This window comes from Acomys minous, assembly GCF_964271855.1.
Source record: "Acomys minous genome assembly, chromosome: 16".
NCBI lineage: Eukaryota > Metazoa > Chordata > Mammalia > Rodentia > Muridae > Acomys > Acomys minous.
The window spans coordinates 40,765,227-40,792,742 of NC_140498.1; the positions used below are offsets into that span (position 1 = coordinate 40,765,227).

Here is a 27,516-nt window from a genome sequence, read left to right on the forward strand (position 1 = left end):
GTGAGCGGCGAGGCGCACAGCGGTAACCGTCGCGGGCCCGGCGAGCGGAGGCGGGCAGCCATTGGCTGGCTGGCCCGGCTGCAGCAAGGATTGGCTGGCGGAGCGCCAACCGGCAAGGGTCAGGCGTACGCCGCGGAAACGCTGGGGGCCGCGGACGGCACGGGCCGTAAGGAGGCTGATCGTGGATGGCCGCGGGACAGCTCGCTCATTGGAAACGGGTGGTCAGTCTAGGTGACGGAGACTCCAGGTCAGTGACCCCGGGCCGGGATGGCTGCTGATTGGCTGCCTCTTCTGGAGGTCTTGGTTGGGCCCGGCTAACCTCAGGAACGAGGCGGGAGGGGCCGCCAGCACCCCAAGTCTCTCGTAAGCGCCTTAGATGTGAAGTAGGCGCTTGAACCGAATACCTTTCCGTCTTTGGAGCCAGCCTGGAACTTCTTTTCCCAAGGGTACTCGCATTCTCACCTTCAGTTCCTCAAAGACGGTTTCCCGGTACCCGGAAGTGACATGACCCGGTGATGGCAAGGCAGTGAGGTTGAGATCCAGGGGGACATTGCCTACATACAGTAATGCTATTCAGCAATTGGTCGCTAGCAACTAATTGGTCCTCATCAACTATTAATACTTTTATTGAGGCATAATATGCACCGACGGGCATAAGTCTTTTTTTTTAAAAAGATTTGTTTTTAATTTATTATGTATACAGTGCATATTAGGTCACATTATAGATGGTTGTGAACCACCATGTGGTTGCTGGGAATTGAACTCAGAACCTCTGGAAGAGAAGTCAGTGTTCTTAACCGCTGAGCCATCTCTCCAGCCCATTAAGTCTTAAATGTACAGATCAATGCAGTTTCATCATGTACATTCAAGTATCAGATATAGAATAATTCCAACATTTCACAAAAGTCTCCTTATATCACCATCCGGTCAGTAAAGGACATCCCTTCCCAACCACGTCTCTGACTTTAGTATACATAAAAAGATGTTCGCTAGGTGTGGTTGCTCGTTCACACCTTTCATCCCAGAGCAGTAGAGGCAGAGGCAGGCAGATCACTGTGAGTTCGAGGCCAGCCTGGTCTACAAAGGTAGTCCAGGACAGCCAAGGCTACACAAGAGAAACCCTGTCTCGAAAAACAAACAACAAAGAGATCGTACTTTGAGCCGGGCGTGGTGGCGCAAGCCTTTAATCCCAGCACTTGGGAGGCAGAGGCAGGCGGATTGCTGTGAGTTCGAGGCCAGCCTGGTCTACAGAGTGAGTCCAAGACAGCCAAAGCTACACAGAGAGACCCTCGAAAAACCAAAAAAAAAAAAAAGATCGTACTTTGTTAATCCCAAAGACGAGAGAAGGAAGGACTGAGAAACTGTAAAATTATAAAATATAAGATGCTTGTTTGCTTGCCCAACCTTGCTTGCCTAGAACCTAAACTTCTGACCCCAGAGGTTTTTCCCAGTTCTTGGAACTGCTAACCTCAAGAGTTCTTCCCTAGTTCCCAGAATAGTTTTTTTTTTGTTTTTTGTTTTAATATTTTATTAATTTTAACTTATGTACGTTGGTGGAGGGGTGTTAGATCTTGGAGTTACAGACAGTTGTGAGCTGCCATGTGGGTGCTGGGAATTGAACCCAGGTCCTTTGGAAGAACAGGCAGTGCTCTTAACCACTGAGCCATCTCTCCAGCCCCCAGTTCCCAGAATAGTTACATGCAAGTTTCCAAATATCAGATGTCCCCATATGGTTTCCAGTAACCGCTCTAGGGACCCACACCCAAGTTCCCACAAGAGGTTTCCCAATGCCAGATGTCCTAATGTCCATATGGTTTAACTTGATAAGCAACCCCACCTGCTTTGCGGTTTTTGCCTTTAAAACTAGCCTGTACCAGCTGCTCGGGATCCTTCGCCTCTCAAGTGCTGAGGGACCCTGACTCGTCAGAAATAAACCTTTGCTTTTGCATCAGTGCGTTGTGTATTGTGTGTGCGAGTGGTCTCTTGCGGCGAACCCCTTCCTGAGTTGAGCGTGAGGGTCCAACAGGACCACCAACCCGATCATCATATAGCCAAATTAATTAAAGCAAGCAAACTTTTTCATTCGCACACAGGGGCTGCCTCCCACTTAGGCAGAGTTCTAGAGGTCAGCATTGGATGTGAGGAAAACAAGATTTTTATAAAGCTCAAGGATAGAGGGTTTGCAAATGAGGGATTTGTCTGGGAAAATAGGCGGGGTTACAGGGCAGAACATGAACATACTCCTGAAACAAAGGCATGGTTGCAAGGTGGGCATAACAAGGTAGTCATAAGCACAGGTAGTCATAAGCACAGGTAGTTGTAAGCACAGGTAGTCATAAGCACAGGTAGTCGTAAGCACAGGTAGTCGTAAGCACAGGTAGTCGTAAGCACAGGTAGTCGTAAGCAGGTTTTGAAACCTTTTGGAACAAAGGTAGGGTTGCAAGATGGTTGTAAACTTTTTGAAACAAAGATGTGATTGCCATTCCTGGAACAGGCAGTAGAGACCCATTTGCGGTTAGGGCTGTAGGTGGGGCATAGCTGAATCCTTGAGGAACAGAAGTTAATCATAAACAGGAATAAACCTAGATTGTCTTTACTTATGATGGTTTTTAAGCCTGAAATGGGAGCAAGCTGGTTTTTCATTCCTCTTGCAGATCATTCTGAGTTCAGTTCCCAAGCACCCAAGTTGGGTAGTTTACCATAGCCTGTAACACAAGCTCCAAGGATTATAATTGGTGGCCTCCTACATACACATTCATATACTCATACATAATTAAAAATACATATTTTTGAAGATTTTTTTTATTTTATGCATATGAGTTTTTGCCTGCATTTGTGGTGACCTCAGAGGCCAGGAGTCAGAGCCTCTGCAACTGGAGTTACAGGCTGTCGTGAGCTCCCATTCAGTGCTAAGAACTGAATGGCTAAAAAAAAAAAAAAAAAAAAAAAGAACTGAATGGCTGGGGGCTGGAGAGATGGCTCAGCGGTTAGGAGCACTGTCTGCTCAGAGGTCCTGAGTTCAATTCCCAGCAACCACATGGTGGCTCACAACCATCTATAATGAGATCTGGTGCCCTCTTCTGGCCTGCAGGTGTACATGCAGGTAGAGTACTCATACATACATAAAATAAATAAAATCCTTTAAAAAAAAAAAAAAAAAAAAAGAACGGAATGGCCCTGTGTGGTGAACAGGCCTTTAATCCTAAACCCCAGAAGCTGAGGCCCCTGTTTCAACAAACACTAACAGTAATAACACAGATAATCTTTTGAAAACTGCTATCATTGCTACTGGCCTTCCCTGCCTCCCCCCCCCAAGACAGGGTTTCTTTGTGTAGCCTTGACTGTCCTGGACTCACTTTGTAGACCAGGGTGGCCTTGAACTCACAGAGATCCACCTGCCTCTTCCTCTGGAATGCTAGGATTAAAGGCGTGCGCCACCACACCTTGTTATCCTCATTTTGGGTTTTGTTTTGTTTTTAATTTGTACTGAATTGTCTCCTGGACCATTGTAAAATCACACCACCACTCGACCTGGTGTGGTCTTATCTGTTTTCCCGCTAATGAACACTGCTTATATCTAGTTGAGGCTGTCATAATTTCCCTGTGGCATTCTTGTTCTTATGTATGAATCTGAGGATATGTGTCCCCATATCTGGGGTGTATCATTTGGAGTGGAAATTCTGACAAGAGCCAGGTGTCAGAATAACAGTAGTTCCTGGTTTCCTAAAGACCCCCAATTCCCAATGTGCCAATCTCCCAGTTTTCTCCAAAACATTTTTTTTTTCTGAATCTTTTCTACCTTTAAACTCATCGGATAAGCCCACTGACCTCAATACTCCTATGGAGGGTCGGGTTTGTGGACCATCCCATCTCTGCTGGCCTGGAAAACCTGAAGGACGAGGGCCACAGCCTTGGAGGGCAGGGACTGCAGGGTTCCTGCCGGGAGTATACACTGTCTAGGAGAACGCTCTCATCTCCATCTGCACGTTTACTTTGGGGAGCTGAGCTGACTCTGAGAAGAGCTACATTTGACAAAAGACTGCAAATACTGTTTTTTTTTTTAAGGTTTATTTATTTTGTATACAGTATGCATCAGATCACATTATAGATGGTTGTGAACCACCATGTGGCTGCTGGGAATTGAACTCAGGACCTCTGGAAGAGCAGTCTGTGCTCTTAACCACTGAGCCATCTCTCCATCCCCGCAAATGCTGGTTTTATCACTTAGAAACCCCAGGCCACAGTGGAGAATGCCAATGTGTCCAGATGTGACCAGACTTCTGAAACTTACCTGATTGCCTTGGTTTACCCTTGGGCACTGGGTAAGTATGCAGACAGCAAGCAGCACTCCTGTTGTCAGAATCACAGGACAGTGTAGGCTCCAGCTTTTCCAAACCTACTTCATCTGTGGTTCTTTAAATGCTTACACCTCCCTTCCAACCCACCTACCCTAGATAGCAGAGAAAGGAGGTTTATGGGAACAGGGGAAGTAGACCCTGTTGAATTCAGTTCCTGGGAGCGAGTCCCCTGGTGTAGTCGGCAGGATTTCAGCAGACCAGCAATTCCACCAAAGTTGCTGCTGGAACCTGGAACAGCAGCTGAAGCCGGGAACCTGGAAGCTGTCACTGAAGCAGTCTCTCTAGGAGCGTGTCTTGAAGTGCAAGGATGAACAGCCAAACAATACCAAGACCCCTGTGTGTGTGTGTGTGTGTGTCTTTTTTTGTTTTTTTGTTTTTTTTGAGACAGGGTTTCTCTGTGTAGCATTGGCTGTCCTGGTCTCGCTTTGTAGACCAGGCTGGCCTCGAACTCACAGCGATCCGCCTGCCTCTGCCTCCCAAGTGCTGGGATTAAAAGCGTGCGCCACCACGCCCGGCTTAGGATGTTTTTCAGCTGGCAAAAACCAAGCCCCCACATGAGGTGGTTAGACCTCCAAGTGGATAAACATCACCTGCTTTTTCACAAGTCTGTTCCCCATCCCACACTTGAGATCAAAACAAAAATATGCCCGGCGTGGTGGCGCACACCTTTAATCCCAGCACTCCAGAGGCTGAGGTTGGCGGATAGCTATGAGATTGAGGCCAGCCTGGTCTACAAAGTGAGTCCAGGACAGCCAAGGCTACACAGAGAAACCCTGTCTTGAAAAAACAAACCAAACCAAACCAAACCAAAAACATATCCACATCCATTACATATCCCACACTTGGGATCAAAACAAAAGCATGTTTATATCATCCACTGCAGGACACTCCTGAGAAGTAGGCGTTGTTAGAGCACCTGTGCTATAGTGAGGAAACTGAGGAACAAGGCCAACAGCTAGACAGTGCAGGGCAGGGATGGAACTCACTTGACTCCAAGCCTGCACACCACCTCATCTGCTGAGGGGACTGGGCGGCATGCCTGTCAGTGAGAGGGACTGAGCCTACATAGTGCAAGGAATGTAAAGGAAGATGGCTGTGGAGAGGGTCCTGGAAGAGTCTGAAGGGGACAGTGGCCTTCACGGTGGAATGGCCCTGTGGATGGACAGAAGCCCATCCTGATGTGCTCCTCATACAGAGTCCGCGCTCGGTACATGTTTTGTAGTAGACGGTGCCAGCGTCATGTCCTCCCAAGCGAGGAACATCTCACGAGTGAACTAGGCAATGGTGCGGGATAGAGTGTGATGCACGCTCTTCATTGTTCTAGACAGGGTCTCGTGCATCCCCGGCTGTCTTAGAGCTGGCTGCACAGCTGAGGATAATCTGAAGCATCTGAGCCTCTTGCCCATCTGCCTCTGTTTCCCCACTGCTAAAATTACAGGCATATGACACCATGTCTGGTTTACGCAGTGTTGCGTGCTGAGTGCAGGGCTTCTGGCATTCTACAACTGAGCTCCACCCACCAACCATTTCTGTCACCGTTATGGGGTGTTCCCTCACATCAGGAGCCAAAGTAAACCCTTCCTATCTTAGGTTCTGCTCGCCAGGTGTTAAGTCAGTGATGAGATTAAGTAACTAACACAGAGACACTAATTAGAAGAGTTGCATAAATTTACAGTTAGAACACATGTAGGCATTATTATCAGTGTCATCAGTGATCTAAGTACAAAGCAAGGTCATGGCTGGGCATAGTGGCAAGAGGAGAGTTTATTTTATTTTTTCATTTTATTGATATAAGGTCTTAAGTAGACTAAGATGGGCTTGAGCTCGTTGGCTTCTGCCTCCTGAGTGCTGAGGTTAAAGGTGTGTACCACCACACTTGGCTCTTTACTTATTATCTTTACTGAGTGAAAACACACACACACACACACACACACACACACACACACACACACACACTGCTACGTCTATATGATGTATGGGGTCTATGGCTGACTGTACTACATGGATCCCACAGTGTGCACATGGAGGTTGGAGGACAGCCAGGTTTTTAAAAAAAAAGATTTTATTTATTATTTATATGGTATTCTGCCCCCATGTGTGCCTGCAGGCCAGAAGAGGGACCAGATCTCATTGTAGATGGTTATGACCCACCATGTGGTTGCTGGGAATTGGACTCAGGACCTTTGGAAGAGCAGGCAGTGCTCTTAACCTCTGAGCCATCTCTCCAGCCCCCAGGACAGCCAGTTTTTAAACTGGTTCTCTACTACCACTGTGAATACCAGGCATCAGACTCGATATGCCAAGCTCGTATGGCAGGTGCGTTTATCTGTTTAGCCATCTTGCTTGCTCAGGAGAAGGATTTCTGTGAGTTCCAGGCCAGCATGTAGCTACAAAGTAAAACCCTGTCTCAAAACAGCAACAGAGGTTAAGGCTGTGGCTCAGTGGTAGAGTGCATGTCTAGCATGCACAGGACTCGGGAGTTCCTTCCCCAGCTGAATACCAGGTGTACATACCCACAGTAGTGTGGAAAATGGAGGAAGATCAGAAGGGCTGGAGATGGCTTAGTGGTTAAGAGCACTGGATACTCTTCCAGAGGTCCTGAGTTCAATTCCCAGCGACCATGGTGGCCCACAACCATGCATAATGTGATCTGGCATCCAGAGTTAGAGCACTCATATACATAAAATAAATCAATCTTTAAGAAAAGAAAAGCCGGGCGTGGTGGCGCACGCCTTTAATCCCAGCACTCGGGAGTCAGAGGCAGGCGGATCGCTGTGAGTTCCAGGCCAGCCTGGTCTACAAAGGGAGTCCAGGACAGCCAAGGCTACACAGAGAAACTCTGTCTCAAAACAAACAAACAAACAAACAAAAAACCAAAAAAAAAAAAAAAAAGAAAAAAGTCAGCCGGGCGTGGTGGCGCACGCCTTTAATCCCAGCACTCGGGAGGCAGAGGCAGGCGGATCGCTGTGAGTTCCAGGCCAGCCTGGTCTACAAAGCGAGTCCAGGACAGCCAAGGCTACACAGAGAAACCCTGCCTCAAAAAACCAAAATAAAAAAAAGAAAAAAGTCTAAAAAAAGGAGGGTGGCTGGAGAGATGGAAGTTCAAGGTCACTATTGACTACATAGGGAGTTCAAGGCCAACTTTAGATACCTAAGACTTTTTTTGTTTTGTTTGTTTCTGAGACAGGGTTTCTCTGTGTAGCCTTGGCTATCCTGGACTCAGTTTGTAGACCAGGCTGTCCTTGAACTCAGATCTACCTGCCTCCCAAGTGCTGGGATTAAAGGCCTGCGCTACCAATGCCTGGCGATACATAAGACTCTCAGAGAGCGGGGCGGGCAACCTCACTGCTCTTCTGAAGCCAGGTCAAATCCTAGGAGGTTGAAACAGCCAGAACAACTTACCTCAAAATTTAAACAACAGGTACTCTCCCTTGTAACCCCTCCCACTCTCATGTGGGTATTTTTTTCCTCCCTTAATAAATCTATGTTCTCTTTGGAAAGAAAAATCCTCCAATTTAAAAAATTAAAAGGGTGGACTTTTGAGTTGATGACCATGGGACATTAACACTTGGCGTGCAGGGCGGGAGGCCGGCTGAGGTCAGGGAGTCTGTCTTGCTGCCTTGAAGCTTGGTCTTTGCTCCTTTGTGGTGTTGTCTGTTTCCCACCCTTTATTCCTCTCCCCTCCTCCAGTTTCACCCCTAACACTAGATAGAAGAGAAAGAAGGACAGAGGGGGAAGAGAGAGAGATTCCTAATTTCTTTCCCAACTGGCCTTCCCAGTGTCCAGCCCAGCCCCTTCAAATGCTTCTCCCAAAGGTCCCTCCGGCAGCTCCCAGCAGTGTGCTGTAACAGTCTCTTCTCCCAGCTCAACTCAGCTTCTCCTGGACCAGCTGGCTCCTCTCTGTATCTTCCGCCCCAGCTACTTCTCCTCTCACTCTACTCAGTCTCTTTTCTCAGCTTCTGCTGGCTTTCTTATATCCCACACTGAAGGTCATAGGGTCAAGCAGTTCTAAAGGCTAAGAATTCTTGAAGGGCCAGTGGACTAGCAACTGGGAGTCATTTAAAGGGCCAGGAGCACAAGCTACAGCACACTACACCACCTGCTAATCGCAGCGATCTGCTTCTGTGCCTGCTGATGGGCAGGGCCAGGACATTCTAGTCCAGGTTCCCAGTTCTGACCTGCAGGAAGTGACCTGCGCAGGAGCAGGAGTCCTGGTCTGCCTCTGAGGATTCTGCCCAGCAGGTTCTCTGTCTCATATACACTCTCACACAATAATAATAATAAAATAAAAAAGAAAGAAAGCTGGGTGCACACCTTTAATGCCAGCACTTGAATCATCCCTCAGATAATATGTGCATATTAATTTGTAACTATAAACATAACATTACTCTCAATAGCAATTGATACTTTGTAGTATGGATAAATCAACATCCAAAAAAAAAAATCTTGTAATTACAAAACAAAACAGGGCGCATTGTGATCCCAGCACTCTAGGAGGCAGAGGCAAGTGGATATCTGTGAGTTCAAGGCCAGTCTGGTCTACCGAGCAAGTCCAGGACAGTCAAGGATACACAGAGAGAAACTCTGTCTTGGAAAAAAAAAAAAAAAGAACAACAACACTGGTTGTTCTTCCAGCGGGAGAGGTAGTGGTAGTTGAACTCTAGAGCCCACAAGGCAGCTAGCAGCCTTCTGTAACTCCAGTTCCATGAAGTGGGAGCCCTCTTCTGGCCATTGTGGGCACTGCATAAATGTGGTGTATAGCTATGCAGGCAAAACACCTGTACACATAAAATAAAGCCTTTTCTGGCTCAGGAGTTGGCTCAGAGGTTAGGAGCATTTATTCTTGTGGCTGGAGAGATGGCTCAGAGGTTAAGAGCAGTGGCTGCTCTTCTGAAGGTCCTGAGTTCAAGTCCCAGCAACCACTTGGTGGCTCACAACTATCTATAATGAATCTGGTGTCATCTTCTGGCCTGCAGGTGTTATATGCAGGCAGAGCATTGTATACATAATAAATTTTTAAAAATTAAACAAAACACTTGTTCTTGCAAGGGGCCCAGGCTTGATTCCCAGTACCCACTTGGAAACTCACCACCTACTTGGGCATCAGACATGCATGATAATAATTTTGTAAAATTAAAAAAAAATAAATAAAATAAAGCTTTTTTTTCTACCCAAGACAGGATTTCTCTTATAGTCCTGGCTGTTCTGGACTCATTTTGTAGACCTGGCTGGCCTCAAACTCACAGAGACCCATCTGCCTCTGCCTCCTATGTGCTGGGATTACAGGCATGTGCCACCATGCCTGGCCTAATAAAACATTTTCTGTTTTGTTTTTTTTGGTTCTTTCAAGATAGGGTTTCTCTGTGTAACAGCTCTGGTTGTCCTGGAGTCGCTTTGTAGGCCAGGCTGTCCTCCCAACTCACAGCTGGGATTAAAGGCGTGCGCCACCATGCCCGGCTTCTGAAGTTTTAAAAACTCCATTTATTTATTTACTTACATATGCGTGTCTTGTGAGTGCCGTGATGTGTGTGGAGGTCAGGGTACAACTTGTGAGAGTTAGTTCTCCTCCTATCATGTGGGTCCTCGGAGTTGAATCCAGGTCATCAGCCTAGGAGGGCAGTGTTTCTACCTCATGAGCCATCTGAGGGTTGGTTTTTGTTTTTTTGTTTTTGTTTTTAGATAGGGTTTCTCAACAGGGCATGGTGGTGCCTGCCTTTAATCCCAGCACTCAGGAAGAGGAGGCAGGTGGATTGCTGTGAGTTTGAGGCCAGCCTGGTCTACAAAGGGAGTCCAAGACAAGGCTACACAAACCCTGTCTCTGAAAAACCAAAATAAGTAAATAAATGGAGCATGGAAACAATACAAAAATACAAAAGCAACTTGGATAAGAATGTTCAGAGCAGCACTATTATAAGAGCCAAAGAATGCCCCAGGCTGGCCTTGAACTCCTTATTTAGCTAAGGATGGTCTTGAACTTTGATCCTCTTGCCTCCGCTTCCTCCCAAGTGCTGGAATTGCTTGGCCTGAGCCACTCTGTTCATTTTTATGCCGTGCTAGCACTTTGTGCATCGTAGGTGAGCCTTCTGCCAAACTGAGCTACAGACGCTGTACAGGTTTTGATGATGAAAATGTTCTGGAATGCCAGGCGTTTAAGACCCTGTCTTAAAAAAACAAAACAATAAAAGCTCACACCTTTAATCCTAGCACTCTGGAGGCAGAGGCAGGCGGATTGCTGTGAGTTTGAGGCCAGCCTGGTCTTGACAAAGTGAGTCTAGGACAGCCAAGGCTACACAGAGAAACCCTGTCTCACCCCCCGCCAAAGGTTCTGGAACTAAATCAGGCATATTTCCAGCACTGAATTACTGGCCACTGTGAGCTACAAAATCAGACTGTCTCCAGCCAACCGACCAATAGCCAATGATGGAACTAAATTTTGGTGATTAGCACTGTCAGTATACTAAATTTCACAAGCGGCCATTTTTATGTGTACTTTATTTATTTAAAAAGATTTATTTATTTATTGTTATGTATGAGTGTTCTATCTGCATGCACACCTACATGTCAGAAGAGGACATCAGATCACATTGTAGATGGTTGTGAGCCACCATGTGGTTGCTGGGAATTGAACTCAGGACCTCTGGAAGAGTAGACAGCTCTTAACCTCTGAGCCATCTCTCCAGCCCCTTTTATATGTACTTTTCAAAACTTAAAAACAGAATGAAAGTATAAAAGTCTTTGGAAAGCGGCACAGGAACTGTCTCCAACTGGGCTTATTTTGTCAGGACCAGATTAATTATCAGGGAATTATGACATTGCAACCCTGGTCTGAGCCCAGGAGTCTATACTGGGTATCGACCCTAAAGAGTTCAGATTGTGCCGGTGGCTAAGAGCACATTGGCTGTTCTTCCAGAGTACGTAGGTTCAATTCCCAACACCTAAAAGTAACTGCAACTGTAATTCAAGTTTCAGGAGATCAGACACCCTGTTCCGGCCTCCGCGGGCGTCAGACATGCACACAGTGCACAGGCATATATGCAGACAAAAAATCCACACACTTTAAAAATAAGCAAGCGTGAGAGATTCAGATTATTTAGTCCACTGTAAATCACCTCCCTCCACCCTGCCACGTTCAGCTAAATTAGCACAAGCCACGCCCACTTCCGCCCTCAAATCCGGCTCTAGACGCCCTCAAAGAGCTAGGCCACAGCTTGCAGCTCCGCCCCTTTGCCTGCCCGTCAAACTCGTCCTTGTTCCGCCCCTGCCTGTCCTACACGCCGACCTCGGTGCGGCCCGTTGTTATGACGACACGGTCGTAAATCCGCCATCTTCCTGTAGTGCGTTGCGACATGGAGGGCGCGATGGCAGTGCGGGTGACGGCCGCTCATACGGCAGAAGCTCGGGCCGAAGCCGGGCGTGAAGCGGGCGAGGGCGGGGTTGCGGCGGCGGCGGCGGCGGCCTTGTCCTCTGGCGGCTTCCTTGGCCTCCCAGCGCCCTTCAGCGAGGAAGGTAACGAGGCCACAGAAGCCTGGTGCGACCGGGGTGCGGGCGGCTGTGCCCGGGCTGCGATGTGCAGCCTCGCCCGGATCCAGGCTCCTCGAATGTCTGCAGACCTTCACAACTCTCACGGGGTACCCTGCGGGCCACGTCCAGCCTGCCGGGCCCAGGTGCAGGGGCTCCCGAGGGAACCCCATTTCCCCAGCCCCTCGGAGTAGACCTGGCCGAACAAATCCTGCTAGTGAGCGTTTACCAGCCCTAGCTCCTGGGTCCCAGCCGCCGCTGGGGCCTTAGCCAGGGCGGAGCTGGAGACTGGGGCGGGGCCTCCCCGCCAGGAAAGGGATTGGGGACCTGACCTGGGGAGGCAGCATCGCCCCACTGAGGACCTACCTGGGTTTTCACCACCGGGTGGAGCAACGACTCCAGGAAATGTGTGGGACACTCCCGGTGAATCGGCCTTCACCATTCCTTAAACCAACCTCCAAAGGCGAACTATTATTACTACTTCAGAGATGGGGGTAATTGAGGTTCAAGGGTTGTAAAGTGGCTAGGTCACCCATCTCGTTCCTGTCAAGGGTCAGATCGGAGCCAGGACTGTAACTCCTCTCTTAAACCCTTTAATTTCTCCTAGGAGGATGGGGAAGAGTTAAAAACATGCCTGTATGTCAAGGGCTGTGCTGGGTACACTAAGATTACTGCTCTAGATGCTGATGTCGTTCAGGGATGCTTTAGGTATCTCTTCTGCGTTAGTCCACAGAACTGTAGATTTGATCAGACACAAATGGTTTGGCAAATGATAATGGTTTAAAGGATTCAATCTCATTGTAATCTTTTTTCTTTCTCATTTCGCCTTGGAGAGGGTCAGCTACAGCCTCGGTGGGATCTCTTTGGAGAGTCTCTGTTTTTTGTTTTGTTTGGTTTTCGAGACAGGGTTTCTCTGTGTACCCTTGGCTTTCCTGGACTCGCTTTGTAGACCAGACTGGCCTCGAATTCACAGAGATCCACCTGCCTCTGCCTCCCAAGTGCTGGGATTGAAGGTGTGGGCCACCACAGCCTGACTTGTTTTGTTTGAGACAGGGTCTCTCTGTGTAGCCTTGGATGTCCTGGACTTGCTTTGTAGACCAGGCTGGCTTCGAACTCACAGCGATCCACCTTCCTCTGCCTCCCAAGAGCTAGGATTAAAGGTGTGCGCCACCACGCCCTGTTTTGTTTTTTTAAGACAGGGTCTTACTATGTAGAAACCTGGAACTCACTATGTAGATTAGGCTGGCCTTGAGTTTACAAAGCTCCTCCGACCTCTCCCTCCCCATTGCTTGGGATTAAAGGTGTGTGCCACCACGCTTGGCTTGTAGATTTTTGCGTTTGTTTGTGCTTCTCAACCTTTCTAATGCTGAGACCCTTTGATACAGTACCTCCAGCCATAAAATTATTTTGTTGCTACTTCATAACTGCAATTTTGCTACTGTGAAGAGCTGATGGTGACCCCCAAGGGTTGAGGGTATGGCCTTTTTAAGTGTAGAATGGGTTAGGTGTGCTTTTGTCTGGGTCAGGAGCTCTTTGAGTAGCAACATCTTGGTGCTGAGTCAGACTGTCAGTGAGTGGAGTGGGAGGGGAAGGGGGTGATAGACACCTCAGTGCCTGTTGTGAGTGTGAGCCATGCAGAGGGCACCACCCTCTTTCAGGTGGCCTGTGGGCCAGTCATAGCTTGGGTTTGGCCTTTTATTTGATCATTAATTTGTTATTGACTTGACTCCTCCCTTGGACAGGCTGGTTTTGGCTTTGATGTGGGACCCAGTGTAAGATAGAGGAAACTAGCAGGCTGTTTTGGAAGCTGAGTCTGGCTGGTTCACCTGATTAACCTTGACTCTTAGTAATGTTTCTAGGATGGACTTAGTCAGCCCTTCCCCCGGGTGCTGCCATGTTTTGGTTAAATTCTTAGATACTGAGTTAGAAGGATGGCTCAGTCGTTAAGAGTACTTGTTGCAGCCGGGTGATGGTGGCGCACGCCTTTAATCCCAGCGCTTGGGAGGTAGAGGTAGGCAGATCTCTGTGAGTTCGAGGCCAGGCTGGTCTACAAAGTGAGTTCTAGGACATCCAGGATGACACAGAGAAACCCTGTCTCCAAAAACCAAAATAAAAAACAACAACAACAAAACATCCCATCCTCCTACCCCCCCCCCAAAAAAAAAACCTTGTTGCTCTTTCAGATGACCCACATTCAATTCTCAGCACTTACACAGTATCTAATGACTGGTTTTCTTTTTAAAGATGTTTTAAATTTTGTTTTATGAGTGCTCTATCTGCATGTCTGCCTACACGCCAGAAGAAGGCATCAGATCCCAGTATAGATGGTTGTGAGCCACCATGTGGGTGCTGGGAGTGGAACTCAGGACCTCTGGAAGAGCAGACAGTGCTCTTACCAGCTGAGCCAGCTCTCCAGCTCCTAATGACTGTAACTTTCGTTCCAGGTGATTTGATGATCTGATACCACCTGTGGGCACCAGGCACACATATAGTGCAGAGACATACATGCAGGCAAAATACCCATTCAAGAAGTAAAACTAGGCAAAGCTAAAAGAAAGGGGAGGGCAGGAGTGGTGCACGTGAGCACTGGGAAGGCAGAAGCAGGTAGATCTCTCTGAGCTGGAGTCCACCGTGGTTCTAAATAGTGAGTTTCAGGACAGCCATGGCTGTGTAATGAGACCCAGGCTCAGAGAAAGAAAAAGGAAAGCAATTTTGTTCATCATACATTAGGGCTTCTGTAAGTGGGAAGTGTCTCTTGCTAGTGAGGGGCCCAGATGCAGTGAATCTGGGATGTGTAATTGCTCTTTACTGCTTTTTATCCTTGGAGTATATTCTGGAACAGGATGCTACCCAATGGGGACCAGGCTCGCATCAGAAGAGAGAAAAGTGTGGTCAGGGCGGCGGTGCATCCCAGTGGTAGAGTGTTTGCTTAGTGTGCTCAAGGCTCATTTGCAGCACCATATGTATACACATTGACAAGATAGTAAGACTATCAGGGGTGAGGACGCCTGCTGTTCTGTGTTTTTAAAAGCCGGCTGGCCTAGTGGAGCTTTGTGGATATCAACCTTCTGAGTCCTGCTGAGCACTAGATAGAAGTAACTATTTAGCCCACATTATCTTTCTCAAAATGGGGAAATAATTTCAAGTTGGCCAGAGAGATGCCTACACACTCGATCACCAGCAGTCCTGAACAAATTTTTAACAATTCTGGGGACCCAAACGCAGGGGCCTTATGTATGCTGGGCAAGTGCTGGATCGTTGAGTTACATCCCCAACTCCCCAGTGCTCTTAAATCTGGGTCCTCTGCTGTTCCCAAACTTGCTTAGGTGAGTTCCTGTGCCTCCTATCTCCTTTCTCTCCGGAGACCAGAGTGTGGGGACTGGATGTGACAGCTTCAGTGTGCCCTTGCAGGATAAATGTGTGGTCAGGGTAACTGTGTGGAATGCGGGTCTCCCTGGTAGGCCTTGCTTCTGTAGACTTCTAGAGGATCTGGCCTTGGGTGTACTCCCCCAATGTGTTCTCAGTAGCTCCTGGGTGAGCAGGCATATCAGCTCTGGTTTTGATGCCATCCTCGGGTGTCCCTTGCCTCAGCCTTGAAGGGAAGCTGGGTGAGACCCTGATTGCCCCCAGTCTCCCTGACATCAGGCTTATTGCAGATGAGGATGACGTGCACAGATGTGGCCGCTGCCAGGTGGAGTTCACCGCCTTGGAGGACTTTGTCCAGCACAAAATTCAGAAGACCTGCCATCGAGCCCCGCAAGAGGCCCTGCCCACCACTCCTGCTGCTGCTGCTGCTGCATTGCTGGCCCAGGAGGTGAGCCCTTATCAGCTGCCGCCATCCACACTCCTCTGCTCTGGCTCCTCTATGACACAGTGTTTTGACTAGCCTGTCCAGCTGCCTTATGGCATGAGGCCAGTTAGAAGGCAGACCTGGCTGTACGCGTATCAGTGGGGCTTTGAATGGCCTGGGCTAACTCAGCCTCTCAGCAGCCTGTACAGTTGGTGGCAGGGGTGGGGGTGGGTCCTTCCTTTCTGGTGTCTGAGATCATGGAAACTTTTGTCTTCTTCCTTATCTCCTGTCCTATACACATGGTTCTCAGGGATCTCTTTGAAGTAGAGCCTGCTGGGTTCTGGTACCTATAGGAAGATGGCCCACTTGATTGAAGGCCAGTGCTTGGGGATGCACTCACATAGTCTTACTAAATTAGACAGCATCCCTATGAGATGGGTGTTCTCCCATCAGTCTTATTGGGTAGACTTAAGAAGAGGCTCTGGCCAGGCCTGGTAATACAGGCCTGTGATGCCAGCTACAGGAGGCTAAGGCAGAAGGATTTCCAATTTAAGGCCAACTTGGGCTACAGTGTAGGTTGAGGCTACCTTAGACAACTTAGACTCAAGGTAACATTTTTAAAGGGGCTGGAGAAATCGCTCAGTGGTTAAGAGCACTTGCTCACAACCATCTGTTACTCCACTTCTGTGGATTCTGATCCCTCTTTCTGATTTCTGGGGATACTAGGCACACATACATAAGTGTTCATACATATTTTTGTACGTATATATATATAAGCAAAACACTCATATACAGAAGATGAAAATAAATACATCTTTTATATCTTTACTAATGCAAAGAGGCCTAGAAAGATAGCTCGGTGGTAGAGTGTTTTTTTAACCTGTGGGTCCTGACCCCTTATGAGTGTCAAACAACCCTTTCACAGGGGTCACTCAAGACTGTTGAAAAATAGATATTTACATTATAATTCATAACAGTATCAAGATTACAGTTACAAAGTACAACAAAAATAATCTTATGGTTGGGGGTCCCCACACCATGAAGAACAGTGTTACAGGTCGCAGCACTGCTAGGAAGAGTCAGTGGCCTTAAGCTGTCAGAGAGTGGGTAAGGTGACTTTAGAAAAGGATTAACTCTCTAACTTTGCCCTTATTACTTGCCCCCTCCCTGGGTGCCTTCCAGGAAGGAATGTCCCACAGCCATGGGGTCCTTCTGTCCACCTGGCTGGGCTGCCTGTGTGGGCACTGCACCTTCACTCCTGCTGCTAGCCCATCTTCATGCCTCTTAAGACCCTGCGCTGTGTGCTTCTGCCCTGTGTCCAGGCCATAGTGGCCAGAGGTGTTCAGCTGATGGGGCTGACCGGGACTGCGGCCAGGCTTAGAGCCGTGCCCCTTGGAGAGCCCACCCTTCAGCCTTCCTGAAGGCTATGGACTGGCCAAGGCCTGTGTTTCCCAAGTCTCCCTCTTCCACAGAGGGAGCCAGGTTCTTCCTGTAAATTTTGGAACCCACAGGTGCTTCTCATGTGTGTTTTGATGCCATTGACAGGTGGTGCCAACGGCAGCAGAGGGCAGCCCAGAGGAGCCCATTACTGTGGCCCACATCGTGGTGGAGGCCACGTCTCTGGCAGCAGACATCAGCCATGCTCCTGACCTTGTTGGTAAGCCAGTTGGCCGTGGGTGGCCCTCACTCCTGAGGCATTGACTTGATGGGTGATTGTAGTCGGGGCTGGAGGATCTCCGCTGCTCGAATCCTTCACTCTTCCAAGTGCACAGAGAGGCCCCGGCCTTGTGAGCCTTCCCCTGGGCAGGCCCTTCAGGAGGAGGCTCTTCTAGGAAGGGGAGCCAGGACATTTCTTACTGGCCCGGAGTTCTTGAGGTACTTAGGAGTCTAGACTGGAGTCTGTGCATCATCGTGGACTCAGGTGCTTTCCTAGGCTGTGTCTGCCCTGGTCCTCCTTAGCGTCCTCTCCAGTTCGCTGCCCCCTGGATTCTTCCTTCCTGTCCCCACGCAGTAGCATCACTGTACCTTCACATGGTCCCTTGCCCTAGCAGTAGCCTTTGTCGGGTCAGTGGGGTGCACAGGGGAAGCTGCTGCTTCGGCGGGCCCTGACTTGCTGCTTGACCTTGGCTTTCATGCCTCTGCGTGTTTAAGCTGGCCTGAGGATTGCTGCCCTGGTTCTTGATGGTTTTTATGAGCGTAGAATGCCAAGCCTCTTTGATGGCTGGTGCTTTCTTTCTATTGAAGTGCTCACCGATGCACACGGGGAAGACGGCTACTGAGAGGCCTGGGTTGGGTCAAGTGGTCATTAGCTGGAGACTGACGGGTGTGCAGGCGGCATTCAAAGAGCAGGTAGAGGGAGCCAGGGAACGGATGGGTGGCGAGTGTTCAAAAGCGCCTGGAGGCTGTTGGGAAGTCAAGGAGTGCTCTGCAGGGACCAGGGCAGGTGGGCAGGAAGGAGCTCTGAGAATCAGGTGGGGCAGGAAGAGGAAGGCTCTGTTGAGGAAGCCAACCTCGGGCTCCAGAAGGGAGCCTCTGAGCACATCACCCCTGCCGAGGAGGCACCTGGACAGCTGTCTGGGTTCCATTGCCTTTCTCTATGTCCTCAATGCCACAGGGAGACTCGGCCCTTGCCACTCAGACTTAGGAATGCTGTCATGTAGGGGTGGGGTCCTGCTCCTGGCCTGGCACATAGTTTAGTTTCTATGGTGGGTGGTGATGTTGGGAAAACAAGCTCTGGTGTATAACCAGGCTCTGCCAGGTACGTTCTTCTCCACCCACTTCCAGCCGCCATGAGCGTCAAGCTTGTGCTTAGCACAGCACCCTCCACCTGAGGGATCCTCTACTTCTGTACCCTTTGTAGGCATCCCAGAGGGAGGGGAGCCAGGAGCCCCCACTGTTTCTCACGGCTGCGGCTGCGTAAAGAAAAGGCCGTGAGGGAGGTGGGCTGCTGGCCTGGCTGAGCTTTAGCTTCTTCTCTGCGTCAGGTGTAGATACAAAGGAATTTCCTCATGGCTGGTGCACCTGTGGCCCTCGCCCTTCAGGCTCTGTCCTTTGGGAAGGCCCTTTTGGGGCATGGTGACAGATACCCCTAATTGTTTCTGAGTCATGGTGCTCATTGAGTTTGAGAGAATAACTTGTCAAAACAAGACCAGCTGGGTAGAGATGGTTTCTAAGGAGTAGTTTCCCAGCTGGTTCCCACTCATCACCTTTATGAGTAGAAAATGTGAAGTATTTTTATAGTACGGCTTTGCTCATTGTCAGATTCCCCAGCATCCCCTGAGAAGTGCAAAACCCTGACACCTTTTCTCTAGCCACCTCAGGTGTCTCGTTTCTCCAGTCAGTTGTAGGTAGGGATCTGCCTCGGCCTGCCTGTCTACCCACTGCCAGCTCCCAGAATTCTCTCCTTTATATTTGTGGGACTGGGACCATCCAACAGAAAAAACGCAGGCAGCTGAACTAGGATGTCCACTGCCAATTTCCCTGGGCATCCTGTTGTAGGATGTCTCTGTGTCTCTTGGTTTAGAGGATGGGGTATCTCCTCAGGGAGAGTGTCCATGTTGGGCACAGTCTGGGGGCCCTGAGCTTCCGGCAGCTCTGCTGAGTTGGAGGTGCTCTATCCGCCATGTCGGGTTGCCTGTAATGGCTGCTGCATGGGTTTCCCTCAGTGCAGAACAGATCCAGGTTCTAAGCCCTAGGGCTGGGGTGGTGTGTGGTCTGGACAGGTCTATGGCTTCCAGTGGGCTCCTGCGGAGGGATCCCTAGGTAGTAGTAATAGGTCTTGAGGCTCATGTTAACTTGCCTCTCCTCAGGAAGTGGGCACATCAAAGAGGTCATTGTGGCCGCTGAGGCAGAGCCAGGGGATGGCGAGATGGCAGAAGCTCCAGGCAGTCCTAACCGTCAGGATCTTGGGCTTATTGGGGAGGGCGAGCAGGCCCAAGTCAAGCTGCTGCTGAACAAGGAAGGCCGCTACGTGTGCATGCTATGTCACAAGACCTTCAAAACGGTGAGCCCCTGGGGCCACGGGCCCGCTGGCTCCCCCGCTGCCCCTGTCCAGGGAGATGCCCTGAGCCTTACTGCCCCCTTCCCATAGGGCAGCATCCTCAAGGCCCACATGGTAACGCACAGCAGCCGCAGGGACCATGAGTGCAAGCTCTGTGGTGCCTCCTTTCGGACCAAGGGCTCTCTCATCCGCCATCACCGGCGGCACACTGGTGAGTGAAGTGGGGCTTAGAACTACACTAAATACCCTGCTGCTTGGCTCTGGGGGCACCCTACGGCTTGCCTGTGTCCTCCCAGATGAAGAGACAGAGCCTTCAAGCTTGGTGTTCTCTCAACACAGGACATTGTCCATCCCTCATGGGGGCTGACTGTTCTCTCTACAGATGAGCGCCCTTATAAATGTGCCAAGTGTGGAAAGAGCTTCCGGGAGTCAGGTGCACTGACTCGGCACCTCAAATCTCTCACTCCATGCACAGAAAAGATCCGCTTCAGCATAAGCAAGGACACAGTTGTGGGCAAAGAGGAAGTGCCTGCAGGTAGCTGAGTGGGGAGGCTGGGACTGGCGTTCCCAAAATGGCTGCCAGGCTCTTGACGGGCTCACTGATCTCTGCCTTAAGGATCCAGTGCCTCCACTGTGGGGACATCATCAGTGGCAGGGGAAGCCATGGAGACATCACCTGTGATTCACCTGGTCACAGATGCCAAAGGCACTGTCATCCACGAAGTCCATGTCCAGATGCAGGAGCTTCCCGTGGGCATGAAAGCCCTGGCCCCAGAGGTAGGTGCTGCCTGTGCTTGACCACACAGTGCCAGGCTGTGTTCAAACAGTGCCTCAGCAGGACCAGGACAAAGTTACCCCTCCCCCAAAAAGCACTCCTTAGTAACGGCGAGTCAAGGCAGGGAAGCTGCTAAGATTGAGCATGGAGTCTAGGGAGAATGGGATGGAGTTTACTCAGCGAGAGCAAAGGCAGCCAGCTGGCTGCGCACCATATGGAGCTCCAAGGATGGGCCTGCCATGTGCCTGCTATGTGGGGTGGGTGGGAACGGGTGCCCTGTATTGGGCTGCCTGACAGGCCCCCCTCCTTCCTTCTATTCCTCTCCCTCCCTCACAGCCCCCAGACCCTGAGGAGCTTCCCTGTTCTGGTGAGAACAGCCATGAGAACCTGCTGCATCAGGCCATGCAGAATTCTGGCATCGTCCTTGAGAGGGTTGCTGGGGAGGAGAGTGCTCTGGAGCCAGCCCCTCCCTCTGGGTCCAGTGCCCAGTCCCTGGGAGATGGAGCTCCAGACCTGCCGCTGCTGGAGGTGGAGCAGATGGAGACAGTAGGTGTCTGTTACAGCCATGCTCCCTCTGCTGGGGCTGACCCGGTGTCTGTTTCTCATGCCAGGGGAAGCTGCTAGCCTCCGCGTGCATTTTTAGTTTTTTTTTTATATTTTTTTCTTTTGAGACAGTCTGATGTAACCAGGCTGCCCCAGGTTTACTATGTAGCCAATATTGGCCTCAGTTCTTGGTTCTTCTGCTTCCACCCAGTACTGGACTTAGAGGCGCACACCTCTGTGCCTAATTTGGAAAGTAGTGTTGCTTTCTGCTATAACTGCCCTCTAGTCTGTTAACTTCCTTACCTAAGGCCAGGAGGGAGGAGGGAGGGGAGCTGGCTCTTGTTTTTGGAACCACAGGAACACAGCTTACATTAGTGTGGTCCCCCAGCAGGTGGCCAGTGAGGCCTCAGCTACGCCCAGGACCCACCCGTGCCCTCAGTGCACTGAGACTTTCCCAACAGCAGCCACCTTGGAGGCCCACAAGAGAGGTCATATAGGTGGGTAGCAGGGAGGCAGGTGGGTCCGTGGGGAAGATGGCCTGTGGACTGGCGACTGGTGGGCTTGTGGGTGGTGAAAATGGCCTGACATTGGGTGTGGCTTCAGGGCCGAGGCCATTCACCTGCACACAGTGTGGCAAGGCCTTCCCCAAAGCCTACCTGCTCAAGAAGCACCAGGAGGTGCACGTGCACGAGCGCCGCTTCCGCTGTGGAGACTGTGGGAAACTTTACAAGACCATTGCCCATGTGCGCGGCCACCGACGTGTCCACTCAGACGAGAGGCCTTTCCCTTGTCCCCAGTGTGGCAAGCGTTACAAAACCAAGGTAGGCCTTTGGTCCTAAGATCCTTATGCCTGAACCTGCCCTGCGTTGTCCAGCTGGGGGTCTGGCTGTTCCCAGTGCCCTGCCATGTCCTCGTCCTAGCCTGCTCTGCTCACTCTTGGCCTCTCAGGCCTGGGGTAGGAGATATGGCTGAGAACAGGCTGTCACAGAATGGTCTCCCTAGAATGCCCAGCAGGTGCACTTCCGGACACATCTGGAAGAGAAGCCCCACGTGTGCCAGTTCTGCAGCCGAGGCTTCCGGGAGAAGGGCTCGCTGGTGCGGCATGTGAGGCACCACACAGGCGAGAAGCCTTTCAAGTGCTACAAGTGTGGTCGTGGCTTCGCGGAACATGGCACACTCAACCGGCACCTGCGCACCAAAGGTCTGTACCACAGGTGGCAGGAGAGGGTGAGGGCTGGGGTCACATGGTCCCAACTAAGCTGAGTGTCCCTGTTGGCAGGGGGCTGCCTGCTTGAAGTGGAGGAGCTGCTGGTGTCTGAGGAGAGCCCCTCTGCGGCTGCCACTGTACTTGCAGAAGACCCGCACACCGTGCTGGTGGAATTCTCCTCTGTGGTGGCTGATACCCAAGAGTACATTATTGAGGTGGGTATAGAGCTGGTGGGATGGGTTTGGACTCAGGAAAGACCAGGATGACCTCTGTCATCTGTCTGTCTAGGCTACCGCAGATGACACAGAGACCAGTGAAGCCACTGAGATCATTGAGGGCACTGAGACAGAGGTGAGGGTCTGGGTGAGGTGTGGGAGGGTTACTGGGCTGCCGAGCGGCCCCTCAGGCTAAACCATGGTCCCTGCAGGTGGACAGTCACATCATGAAGGTGGTACAGCAGATCGTGCACCAGGCTGGTGCTGGGCACCAGATTATTGTGCAGAACGTGACCATGGACCAGGAGGCAGCACTGGGTTCAGAGACGGCTGCTGCTGACACGATCACCATTGCCACTCCTGAGAGTCTCACCGAGCAGGTGGCCATGACACTGGCTTCAGCAATCAGTGAGGGCACTGTGCTCACAGCCCGGGCAGGTCCAAACAGTGCTGAGCAGGCCACTGTGACAATGGTGTCATCAGAGGACATAGAGATCCTTGAACACGGAGGAGAGCTGGTCATTGCTTCCCCAGAGGGCCAACTTGAGGTGCAGACAGTCATCGTATAGCTTGAGGGCCGCTGGTGTGACAGAGGACCCCAGAGCGTGCCTGTCCACACCTGCCTGCTCAGAAGACATTGAAGTTCAGGCACCCGAAAGAGACAGAGTGAATATGAAGTTCTGTTTTGTTTTTTAGTTTGTTTTCTGCTTTACAATAAAACATGAAAACCTGTAGCTTGTGGTGTTGGGGTAGAGGCAGCCTCTGGGGCTGGCAAAGGTGCCTTCATAGGTACCCTCTGGACACACACTTGCCTTCCAGCCCAGGTGGTGCCTCAAGGCGCGTGGGTGTCTGGCATGTTGACAGCCTCTTGCCCTACCTAACTGGATCTGTGACTCCAGCTTTCACAGGCCTGCCAGGGTATGAGGTGTTCTCAACCTCCCAGTCTTGAGGCTGCCAGGGGTTGTGGGGTTGGTCTGGACACCGTGGACCGGCCTAAGTGGCCGATGCTTTCCTCTCTGGTAGTTGCTGGAGGAGCAGGAGATGCCAGAGCAGGCTGGGCAGGGCTGGTCTGTCTTGATTTATCAGCCTGTCTCATGAGAGACTGCAGCTCCCGGAGGCTGATCCCAGGCCGACTAGTTTCTGGAGAGGTGGAGACAAGAATGTGGCTGGCTTTGGGCACTGCTGTCTCTGTCGTGTTGAGGTTCTTCTGGGGGCTACTAGGGACTTGTGCCTTGACACTTAAGTTAGAGGAAGTGGCTTAGCATATGCCCTGTCCCTTGCCCTCTTGTGTTTCTGGAATCTACTCCATGGAAGGGGCGGTTCCCATTGTGGTCCAGCCCCTCCCTGGTCCAGGGCCTCAAATACCAGGGGTGCTTTGAAATTGGAGGTATTGTAGGTGCAAGACTGCAGTTCATCTTGGGCCACGTTAGGCCCTTGGTCTGGACTGATTCTCACTGACTCGGGACCTTTGAGTTTTTGACAGCACCTTATCCACAGCCCAGGTAAGTCTAGGGGTCTGGGCCAGGCTAGAGGCTGGGTGGGAATAGTCTTTCCATGGCTTTCCGCCCACCCGACTATACACACTGGAGAAACATGGGGTGTGCCAGCAGGACGCAGGCCAATCCTGGGTGCCAGATCTAGTTGGTTATAGCTATGCTACGGCCTGGTATGGGTTGGTATTACTCTGACACATTTCTGTCTTCAGGCTTTCTGCTTTGCCATGGGTTGGCCCTGGGCCTTGCTGACAGCACTTTGGGCACTGGGGGCTGTGGGGACCACAGCACTGCGCATTGGAGCCTTCAACGTTCAGAGCTTTGGTGACCACAAAGGGTCAGATCCGGATTGTTGCAGTGTCATAGCACAGGTGAGGCCCAGTGGGCGGCAGGTGGAGAAATGGGATGGAGGCAGGGAGCAGGTGGCCTTAGCCTCTGAGCAGTCAGACCAGTACATCCATGGGTTCTTCCTTCAGATCCTGGCTGGCTATGACATCGCCCTGGTGCAGGAGGTGCGAGACCCAGACCTAAGTGCAGTGTCCTTGCTCATGGAGCAAATTAACAGGTGTGGCAGGGCCCGGCACCATAACCCCAGCCATTATCACAAGCTTGGTTTGGTGCCTTGACCTAGGGACTGGCGTCTCTCTCCACAGCGTGTCCAAGCATGAGTACAGTTTTGTGAGCAGCAAGCCACTTGGACGTGACCATTACAAGGAAATGTATCTGTTTGTCTACAGGTGAGAGGTGGGCTGCAGGGAGGGGACAGGGGCAGAGGTGACCAGCTCCGCAGACTGACCACTTTATTCTCTGCTCCCAGGAAAGATGCAGTGTCAGTGGTGAGCACCTACCAGTACCCAGACCCAGAGGATGTCTTCAGCCGGGAGCCTTTTGTGGTGAAGTTCTCAGCTCCCAGCTGTGGTGAGGCTGATAGTGCCCCCTCCCTCCCAGACCTACTTACTTCTTCCAGGCTTTTCCTGACTCTCATATCCCCACTTTCCACAGCTGCCAAGGAGCTAGTGCTGATCCCCCTGCATGCAGCACCACACCAGGCGGTGGCAGAGATCGATGCCCTCTACGATGTATACCTTGATGTGATTGACAAGTGGAGCACAGATGTAGGCAGTTCCTCCCGCCCCCCTTCCCCCAACCCATGACCCAGAACACCGTAGGTGTGTACTCAGAGGTCTGGACCCCTGAGCACTGCTAAGAGCTACCTGCTGTGCTTGCCCACAGGACATGCTGTTTCTGGGTGACTTTAATGCTGACTGCAAGTATGTGAAGGCACATGACTGGGCATCAATCCGCCTGCGCAGTAGTGAGGTGTTTAAGTGGCTCATCCCAGACAATGCGGACACCACGGTGGGCAACTCAGACTGTGCCTATGACCGGATAGTAGTGAGTGGTGCCCACCTGCGCAGGAGCCTGAAGCCCCAGTCAGCCACAGTTCACAACTTTCAGGAGGAATTTGGCCTAGATCAGACCCAGGTGAGTGTGGAAAGGACTAGTGAAGATGGGTGCAGCAGACACACTAGGGAGCCCACTCGGGAGAGGGCTGGCTGGCTGTGCCTTTACACTGGTGCTCCCTCTAGCAAAGGCAGTTATAGCTGAGGAGCCTTAAAGAGCCAGTCCCCTGGGAGGGACCGTTGGCATGGTTTCTGTTCCTCTGCCACATGGGGCACTATGGGCCCAAGGGTGGCCACATGCCTCTACTGGCTCCTCAGATGGGGACAGCCAGAGGACATGCTGCCCTACTGCCCTGCAGTTGCTGAGGCTCCTCCTCTCCCCCCAGGCTCTAGCCATCAGTGACCATTTTCCTGTGGAAGTGACCCTCAAGCCCCACTGACAGCCAGAATATGCCACCTGCAGACTCTGGCCAGGGCCCGCTGCTGTGGATTACAGGATCACTGAGAGCCCTGTTGCCTCATCTGTAAGGTGGGCTAACATCACCTACCTCAGCCGGCTGTTGTGAGAACCTGTGAAAGGCACGGAGCACGTGGAGGACGCGCTGCGTGTGTAATAAACAAGCCGCTCCCGACCGTGGCTGCCCACAGGTGGGGGTGGCCTCTGCTTTCTGAGACCTGTCCCTAGGCTGCAGAACTTGGCTTTAATGGCCAGTAGGTCTGTTTCCATTGCTCCCAGAGAACTGGATGGCTTCACTTGTCCACTGCACAGCATGGAGAAAACTGGCCGTGCCAGCTCCCTGTCCTTACTTCCTTTGTTGTTGGTTATGTCCTTCTGGACCCTGCCGGACTCGAGAGGGCCAGGCTCATTCTGCCCTCAGGGACCTCGGCCCCCCATCTGAAACCCTGCAGGAAGCAAGGGACGCTGCACCTCCTCCAGAAAGGGCGCTCTTCTGGCACCATCTTCTGGTACCCTGCGGGGCCTGGACCCTGGCTTGGGCTGAGTCCTTCAAAAGCGCCTTATGGAGTTTCTTCCTTGGGCTGGGAAGGCCTTGGGAGGATGGAGGCTTATTCTCATGTGGGCCATCACTTTAGCCACAGAGATAGCTCTGAACACAAGGCTCATGAGGTGTCTGGTGGCTAAGCCTCTTTGTGTGTCTATGTGTGCATGTGCCTATGGAGGGAGGGCCAAGGTCAGCAAAACATCTTTTGTGGGCCACACAGAGAAACCCTAACTCAACAAACAAACAAACCCCTTGTGATGAATTAGAAAAGCTTGATTCTGTTTTGGCATTTCTGGGAATTGAACCAGGGACCTAGTGCATGCTAGGCAGGCAGTCAGGCCTCATTCTCAGCCTACAAGTCTGGTTCTTGCAAAATCTAATGTAAGATTCAGGACCTTGGCACTCAAAAAGCAGTACTGGGCTAGGGATGCAGCTCAGCTGGCAGAGTGCTGGCTCCGCATGCGGGAAGCCCTGGGCCTGACTGCACCACAGGCGTGTGTGTGTGTGTTGTAATCCCAGCAGTCAGGATTTAAGGCAGTCCTCAACTGAATAGTTCAAAGGTCACCTTGGGCTCTGTGAGGCCCTGGCTGGAGCAGGAAGGGAGGAGTGGGCAGACAAGAGGGCAGTGCTTAGTCACTGTTGCCCACATTCCTGCTCCCCAGGTTCCTCTGATGGCTATCTGCTCTTTCTAAATGAAAATGTATGTGGCCAGAAGGCCTACTCCAGTGCGTGACTAGGCAGACTGGTCTTAAAGGTTCCAATCAGGCAGTAAAGGCCAGGGATGGGCTACAGGGCCAACCTGAGGACACGGTTCACATCTGTGCTTTAAGGAGGTGGGCGTGCAGTGTGACCCACCTGAGGACACGGTTCACACCTGTGCTTTAAGGAAGTGGGCGCAGTGTGACCTTAGGAAGTCCAGGCTGACTTCTGTGCTCACTGAGCAGAAAGGTCCTTGTTGCAGCTGTAGCACCGTAGGCTTCAAGGAGCAGCTTCTTTGTGTGTGTGCACACTTGTATACGCTGGAGGCCAAGGACTGAGACAGGTGTCTCACTGGCATTCGATATTTATACTAGACTGGGACTGGCTGCCAGAGGACCCAGGATCTGCAGGCTTCTGCCCAGCTAGTCCTGGGCTTACAAGTGCATCCTCCATGCCTTGCTTTGTATCGACCTCCATGATAGCATGGTGAGCATGGCAGACCCACCGTGTGTGT

The 27,516-nt window shown here is 51.2% G+C and overlaps 2 protein-coding genes across 5 annotated transcripts; both read left to right on the plus strand.

Moving 5' to 3' along the window:
* The first annotated feature begins 143 nt into the window (after positions 1 to 143).
* Positions 144 to 23,140, plus strand: E4F1 (E4F transcription factor 1). Of its 3 annotated transcripts, none has more exons than XM_084764723.1 (14): positions 10,843 to 11,864; positions 15,533 to 15,690; positions 17,212 to 17,323; positions 19,476 to 19,669; positions 19,757 to 19,877; positions 20,049 to 20,201; positions 20,283 to 20,443; positions 20,778 to 20,987; positions 21,376 to 21,481; positions 21,588 to 21,805; positions 21,987 to 22,185; positions 22,264 to 22,406; positions 22,480 to 22,542; positions 22,619 to 23,140. In XM_084764723.1, the coding sequence occupies exons 1-14, from the start codon at positions 11,705 to 11,707 to the stop codon at positions 22,973 to 22,975; spliced, it is 2,355 nt and encodes a 784-aa protein (XP_084620849.1). In that variant the 5' UTR covers positions 10,843 to 11,704; the 3' UTR covers positions 22,976 to 23,140. The 3 variants fall into 3 exon arrangements, with proteins under 3 accessions (XP_084620850.1, XP_084620849.1, XP_084620848.1); XM_084764722.1 differs by having other exon boundaries at positions 10,845 to 11,864; positions 21,373 to 21,481; XM_084764724.1 differs by lacking the exons at positions 10,843 to 11,864; positions 19,476 to 19,669 and adding an exon at positions 144 to 247 and having other exon boundaries at positions 21,373 to 21,481.
* Positions 23,141 to 23,244: 104 nt separating this feature from the next.
* Positions 23,245 to 26,438, plus strand: DNASE1L2 (deoxyribonuclease 1 like 2). 2 transcript variants are annotated; one of them, XM_084764733.1, is made up of 8 exons: positions 23,285 to 23,908; positions 24,112 to 24,270; positions 24,376 to 24,464; positions 24,553 to 24,636; positions 24,717 to 24,817; positions 24,902 to 25,014; positions 25,133 to 25,384; positions 25,689 to 26,438. In XM_084764733.1, exons 2-8 carry the CDS (start codon positions 24,127 to 24,129, stop codon positions 25,740 to 25,742), a joined length of 837 nt encoding a protein of 278 aa, XP_084620859.1. In that variant the 5' UTR covers positions 23,285 to 23,908; positions 24,112 to 24,126; the 3' UTR covers positions 25,743 to 26,438. The 2 variants fall into 2 exon arrangements, with proteins under 2 accessions (XP_084620858.1, XP_084620859.1); XM_084764732.1 differs by having other exon boundaries at positions 23,245 to 23,908; positions 24,717 to 25,014.
* The last annotated feature ends 1,078 nt before the right edge of the window (positions 26,439 to 27,516 follow it).